This window comes from Aquarana catesbeiana, linkage group LG13 (genome assembly GCF_042186555.1).
Source record: "Aquarana catesbeiana isolate 2022-GZ linkage group LG13, ASM4218655v1, whole genome shotgun sequence".
Classification (NCBI taxonomy): Eukaryota; Metazoa; Chordata; class Amphibia; order Anura; family Ranidae; genus Aquarana; species Aquarana catesbeiana.
Genome location: NC_133336.1, coordinates 176,610,113 through 176,617,268, shown reverse-complemented (window position 1 = coordinate 176,617,268; position 7,156 = coordinate 176,610,113). Strand labels below are relative to the sequence as shown.

Here is a 7,156-nt window from a genome sequence, read left to right as displayed (position 1 = left end):
TAGGAACTTTTTCCGACCAAAAAATAGAGAAAAATAGAGAACATGCTCTCAATCTTTTGCTGGCTGGAATTCCGCCAGCAAAAGACCGATGGAGCATACACACAGTCACATTTTCCGACAAAAAGCTGTCATCGGAATTTTGCTGGCGGCATTTCCAATTGTGTGTACGCGGCATAAGGGATAAGGATGAGGGAAGTAACTTGCCATGAGACATAATTAAAAGGTTCCCTAATGTAGTATGTTTATTAAATATTGTTGGACAGATAAAAAAAAAAGTATTGCACTCACATGTAAATGTACCTATAACCGGCACTGGTATGTAAATCTTGGGCGGATGTATGGATGTTTTCCCCCATAGCTGGCGTGTGGGCCAAGCCTCGTTCTCACCGCCAGCTTGGATGTGATGCACATGGGATCCAAAAGTGAGGAATCTCCGCTCTGACGTACATTTCACCGTGATTGACGTATTCATCCTTATCCCAAATTGGAGGAAATAAGTGGAGTGGCTACAGCAGAGGAACGTTCCAATTTTGAGTCTCTAAGCTTTTTGACCTTCCTGTAAAAAGGGGTCAAACACCTCTGGTGAGTTTACATCTATCACTTGAGCACTAGTGGTGAAGATAAAAGGATATCCTCACACGAACCTCTTTATTGGTGTTGGGCTACAGTCACGCTGGGCTTTATATACGTATTGATTTGTTATTAATTCAGTAATTTAATATATGGTCACCATTTTTATCAATGTTTGTTGATGGACTTCAATCTTAACCATTCATATTTACATGTTGGTTTCATATTGTGGTGATTTAACATGTAATATGTGAGTGCCATACTTTATGTTTGCAATTTATGATTTGATGTGTATTAACCACTTCAGCCCCGGAAGATTTTACCCCCTTCCTAACCAGAGCACTTTTTGCAATTCGGTACATCACTTTAACTGACAATTGCGCGGTCGTGCAACGCTGCACCCAAACAAAATTGACATCCTTTTTTTCCCACAAATAGAGCTTTCTTTTGGTGGTATTTGATCACCTCTGCGGTTTTTAATTTTTGCGCTATAAATAAAAAAAGAGAGACAATTTTGAAAAAACGTATTATTTTTTACTTTTTGCTATAATAAATATCCCCAAAAATATATAAAAAAACTAATTTTTTTCCTTTTACATATTTTTGGTAAAAAAAATCGCAATAAGCGTATATTGATTGGTTTGCGCAAAAGTTATAGCCTCTACAAAATAGGGAATAGATTTATAGCATTTTTATTTATTTATTTATTTATTTTTTTACTAGTAATGGCGGCAATCTGTGATTTTTATCGTGACTGCAACATTATGCTGGACACATCGGACAATTTTGACACATTTTTTGGGACCACTGGCATTAATACAGCGATCAGTGCTATAAAAATTCATGCAATGATTACTGTAAAAATGTCACTGGCAGTGAAGGGTTTAACCCTAGGGGCAATCAAGTGGTTAATTGTGTTCCCTATTGTGTGTTCTGATGGGAGGAGGGGACTGACTAGGGGAGATGACAGAACGCTGTTCATACTTTGTATGAACAGACGATCTGTCACTTCTCCCCTCAGAGAACCCGGACCTCTGTGTTTACACACAGAAATCCTGGTTCTCGCCGTGTTATGAGCGATCGTGGAAGCCCCGCGGTCATCGAGACTGCCGGGCACTCGCATCGGCTCCGGGGGCAAGCTGCGGGCGTGCGCACGCCCCTAGCGGCCACCAGAGGGAGCGACGTAACATAATGGCGATTCCCACAGCCGAGCCATGTTGCTGCAGTACAACTGCGGCGGCTGGTCGGCAAGCGGTTAATCACTTTCTTAAAGGGGCAGCCACAGTTTTGACTCTATTTATATTAGGACGCCATACACTGGTAATACTTTTTCACAATGATGCTGCACTGCTTCTGAATTCAGAGTCTATACTCTCTTATAGACTGTACCTACCTGAACTTGCTAACTTTGAGATTTGGGATATGAACTTTGAGATTTTCCTAAAAGTTTTCACATAACATTGTAGTGGGAACTAACAGCAGAGGGGTTTAATCCATGAAGAAAATGTTGAAAACCTTTTCTGGACACAAGTCTTTATCTAATATACAGATTTATACAGTCTTTGTGGGAATCAAGGTAATTTGAACAGAACAGTCCAGCAGGTTTGGAACACAGATCTTTATTTCTTACAGAACAATAGCGATCACGAGAGGTTGCCTCCCTTTAGGTAGCCATACATTACTCTTTTTTCAGCTGGCTGTATGAAAAAAACTGAGTGGATTCCCCCAACCACATATTTAAGGTAGATGGGGGGAATCCTCCCTGCTGAGTCTTTGTATTCTGACAGCGGGACTCCCCCACCAACAGAATACACTGATCAGCACTACAGCCCATTGGCTGCATGTGCTGATTGAATGCTGGTTTTCTAGCAGGACAGTGTAACAGAAGCTTGTCCAACAACCGACTTCTGTTGAACAGAGAGGGCTACACACGGATCGAAAGTTGGTCACTCCAAGCTGAACCAGACAAATTTCCATCAATGTATGGCCAGCTTTTAGCACTCGACTAGACTTGTTCGTACTACTCACAAGTGCTCTTAAGGGCTAAAGAGCACAAACAAATACAGCCACAGATAACCTTTCCTTGCACTAAGCAGTCTTCCTAGCATCGTACTTTGCCCATTTTCTAAAACTATCTGTCCTCCAGGATCCTCCACCCTTCTGACTGAGGGCTGAGGGTGAGGCAGTACCGGAGACCCAACTGTCCCTCACAAAACCTTATTCTGGTTCAACCTAAAATTTCCCCACGTCAGGGCCCTGTAATGACAGAGGAAAAAGCTATTTATAGCTTTCATGGATCCCAAAATAGCTACTAGAATTGTGTCAAAACTAGACACAGGCTCTCCCAAGATGGTGTTTGGAGCCCATTTCAGAGAAGTCTTAGGTTTAGCTTCCCGTAGTGCTCAAGTAAGCAGTGGTCATGTTTCTGCTCTGTTTACACAAGAAGGAAAAGTGATCATAGCGCAGCTGACCTGACAAAGCAATACCATCCCTCCTCAAGTACAGAAGTGGCCACCCCTATTCACCTATCCCTCCTGGCAGATCCCAGGCTTGCTGAGATATCATTGTTAATCCTTTTTTTTATACAGGTCTAAATTTTTAAGTATTTGAATATTATGGATTACATGAATCAAACTTCTCCTCATTGGACTGTCCACAGATAGTTATCTACAGAGTGTATATTTTGTTATATTTTTAATAATATACATAGCCACAGTTGTAGGCAATGCCCTTATCATAGTGGTCAGAGTTGACAGCAGACTTCACAGTGCTATGTACTTTTTCCTTAGTAACCTTTCATTCATTGATCTCTGCTTTTCTTCCGCCAATGTGCAAAAATTCTTAATCATTACCTTAGCCAAAGACAAGAGTATTTCTTTTCTAGGCTGCACAACCCAAATGTATTTCCACTTGGCTTTAGGAGGAAATGAATGTGTCATTTTATCCATTGTGGCTTTTGATAGGTACATGGCCATCTGCAACCCTTTACGGTACACCACTATCATGAGCAAACAGATCTGTATTCAATTGGCAGTTGGCTTCCGATCGCTTATGGTAAGTTTAGATGTAATGTCTTCCTTTGGTCCTTTTGTAAGTCAGCCCTTTATTTTTATCTATATCAGCATTACTTACATATTACATATAGCTTTTTAAAAAATTGAATCTTTTTCTGACTCTAATATTTAGACGAAATTACATCAGATTTATTTTTACACTAGGTAAATCAGTAATTTTAAAGTAAAACTTTATAGTAATTATGTAAACTATATCAAACTAAAGGGCATAACTAAACTGACAGACATTTCTAATTTACCTTTCAAGAAACCCCAGCTACTGTGTTCCGTTTGTAATCAGGTTTTCCCAAATTTCTCTTTCACATGTTGCTGTAATCTGTTTTTTCAAAAGTCTAAACACAGTAAAAGGAATGAGACAGTATATGAAGGGTATTTTGGTCTCCCATTAAAAAAAAAAAATACAACAATGTGTTGCAGCGCATATTTATAGGCGTATGTGCATGCATAGTTTTCTCTTACTCCCCCTGCTAAGTCCCACTCTGTTGAACAGAGAGGGCTACACACAGATCAAAAGTCAGTCACTCCCAGCTGAACCAGACGAATTTCCATCCATGTATGGCCAGCTTTTAGCACTTGACTAGACTAGTTAGTCATGCATTGTGCTCAACTACGTACTACTCACAAGTGCTCTTAAGGGCTAATGAGCACAAACAAATCCAGCCACAGATAACCTTTCCTTGCACTAAGCAGTCTTCCTAGCATCATACTTTGCCCAGTTTCTAAAACTATCTGTCCTCCAGGATCCTCCACCCTTCTGACTGAGGGCTGAGGGTGAGGCAGCACCAGAGACCCAACTGTCCCTCACAAAACCTGATTCTGGTTCAACCTAAAATTTCCCCACGTCAGGGCCCTGTATTGACAGAGGAAAAAGCTATTTATAGCTTTCATGGATCCCAAAATAGCTACTAGAATTGTGTCAAAACTAAACACAGGCTCTCCCAAGACTGTGTTTGGAGCCCGTTTCAGAGAAGTCCTAGGTTTAGCTTTCTGTAGTGCTAAAGTAAGCAGTGGTCATGTTACTGCTCTGTTTACACAAGAAGGAAAAGTGATCATAGCGCAGCTGACCTGACAAAGCAATACCATCCCTCCTTAAGTACAGAAGTGGCCACCCCTATTTACCTTCCTCCTGGCAGATCCCAGGCTTGCTGAGATATCATTGTTCGTCCTTTTTTTTGTACAGGTCTAAATTTTTAAGTATTTGAATATTATGGATTACATGAATCAAACTTCTCCTCTTCAGTTTATCCTTATTGGACTGTCCACAAATAGTTATCTACAGAGTGTATATTTTGTTCTTTTTTTAATAATGTACATAGCCACAGTTGTAGGTAATGTCCTAATCATCATAGTGGTCAGAGTTGACAGCAGACTTCATACCGCTATGTACTTTTTCCTTAGTAACCTTTCATTCATTGATCTCTGCTTTTCTTCTGCCATTGTGCCAAAACTCTTAGTCATTACCTTAGCCAAAGACAAGAGTATTTCTTTTCTAGGCTGTGCAACCCAAATGTATTTCCACTTGGCATTAGGAGGAACTGAATGTGTCATTTTGTCCATCATGGCTTTTGATAGGTACGTGGCCATCTGCAATCCCTTACGGTACAACACTATCATGAGCAAGCAGATCTGTATTCAATTGGCAGTTGGCACATGGTGCGTTAACTTTCTGAACTCCATCTCTCATGCTTTCTTTACTTTCCAGCTGCCATACTGTCGGTCAAATCATGTTGACCACTACTTTTGTGAAATGCCCCCTCTCTTTCGTTTGTCTTGCAAGGATACTTTAATGAACGAAATAGCTGTATATGTTTCCGGGGGACTTGTTGCCATTTGTGCTTTTGCTCTGACGCTTATGTCTTATGTCCAAATTATTTCCACCGTCCTGAAGATCCAGTCCACTGAAGGAAGACACAAAGCTTTCTCTACCTGTGCCTCCCACCTTGCTGTAGTTTGCCTATACTACGGGGCCATTTCCTTCATCTACATGAGACCTCGAAACAGCTACGCACCAAAGAAAGACAGGGCAGTGTCAATCCTCTATACAGTAGTGACTCCAATGGTGAACCCTATGATTTATAGCATAAGGAACAAAGAGGTCAAAGGAAGTCTGAAAAGAATGATTCTTGCAAAATTAAAGTCTTAATTTTCATCTATAGGTGCCAAATGCTAGGCTTTAAAACTGTGTGTTTATATTTGGAAAGCAAAATGCCTTGTAAGACTTATTATTATTATTTTGGTAGGTAATAAAATATATTTTTGATGGAGAACAAAATATCAAAATGGAAAAAAAAAACATATGCTTTTGTGGTACAACACAGAAAAAAGGGAAGGTCTTTTTTTTGTTCCCTAGCATTGTATGGCAAACAATTCTATAGGAATGGATTGCCTTAACACAGCACACATTAGCATGCAAAATGCAGCAAAGTAACATGTAAAGGGGGCCTTGGGCTTTTGGCCCAGTAGTTAACATGGCCTTCTGTTGTGGCGTTCCTATGAGCAGATCCTACCTGGGACATTACCTGCAAAAACTTTTTATATTCGCTTTGTCTTTGGGTAAAATTCCTTTTACAATCCAAAAACGTAAGGAAAAGTTTGTTTTCTAGGTTGACTGTTTTTGTCTCTTGTAGAAGAGAACAAGAAGACCTGGACAGCTGCACACCGGAATGGATAAATCCATCTTTTTATTCAAAATACAGGATCATGGGGTATACCAAACATGACTGTGGGGTGGTACAAAAATATCTGATGCGTTTTGCACTTACACAAGCGCTTACTCATAGCTGTGCTATGAGTAAGCGCTTGGTGTAAGTGTGAAACACGTCAGTTATATTTGTACCACCCCACAGTCATGTTTTGTGTACCCCATGATCCTGTATTTTGAATAAAAAGATGGATTTATCCATTCCGGCGTGCGGCTGTCCAGGTCTTCTTGTTCTCTTCTACTTGCATCAGCATTTAGCCAGCACCTGGGGCTCTTCTCTTCCTGGAGGTAATGAGACACAAGCACTGTGGTTAAAGCCCCTCTTTGAGCGGATCCCACATCATCTTGTTTTTGTCTCTTGCCTGTATGCAACTGTAAGGTTGTAGTACAGGCATTAGCCTGTAATTTTCCTGGGCTAATAAGGTTCTTTTTAGTCCTTTAGGCTCGATTCACACTAATGCATTTTTTGATGCATTTTGCAGAAATGCAGGGAACGTTTTTAACATGGGTTCCAATGGAACATGTTCACATCAATGCATTTTTGTGCCTCTGCGTTTTTGGAAAGGGTCGGTGACTTTTTTACATGCAAAATGCAGCATTTTGCATGTAATAAAATTCCATGGACCTGCATACAAAATGCAAGTACCACGTTTTTGCCGCGTTATTGCAGCGATTCACGTTTTGCGTTTTTTTTTATTTCTTTTTTTTACATTGCATATAGCTGGTTGCTAAGCAACAACATTGTAAAAAAAAAAAGTGTAACGAAAAACCCAGCAAAGCGCAAAACGCGGCAAAAACGCGGCAAAAACGC

General features: G+C 40.3%; 1 protein-coding gene across 1 annotated transcript; it reads left to right on the top strand.

The window, feature by feature from the left end:
* The first annotated feature begins 4,851 nt into the window (after positions 1 to 4,851).
* Positions 4,852 to 5,787, top strand: LOC141116822 (olfactory receptor 5V1-like). Its single transcript, XM_073609274.1, has one exon. It carries the CDS (start codon positions 4,852 to 4,854, stop codon positions 5,785 to 5,787), a length of 936 nt encoding a protein of 311 aa, XP_073465375.1.
* Positions 5,788 to 7,156: the final 1,369 nt, after the last annotated feature.

Excerpts from the sequence above, each read along its gene's own strand:
- LOC141116822 (XM_073609274.1), top strand. The coding sequence starts at position 4,852 with ATGGATTACATGAATCAAACTTCTCCTCTTCAGTTTATCCTTATTGGA.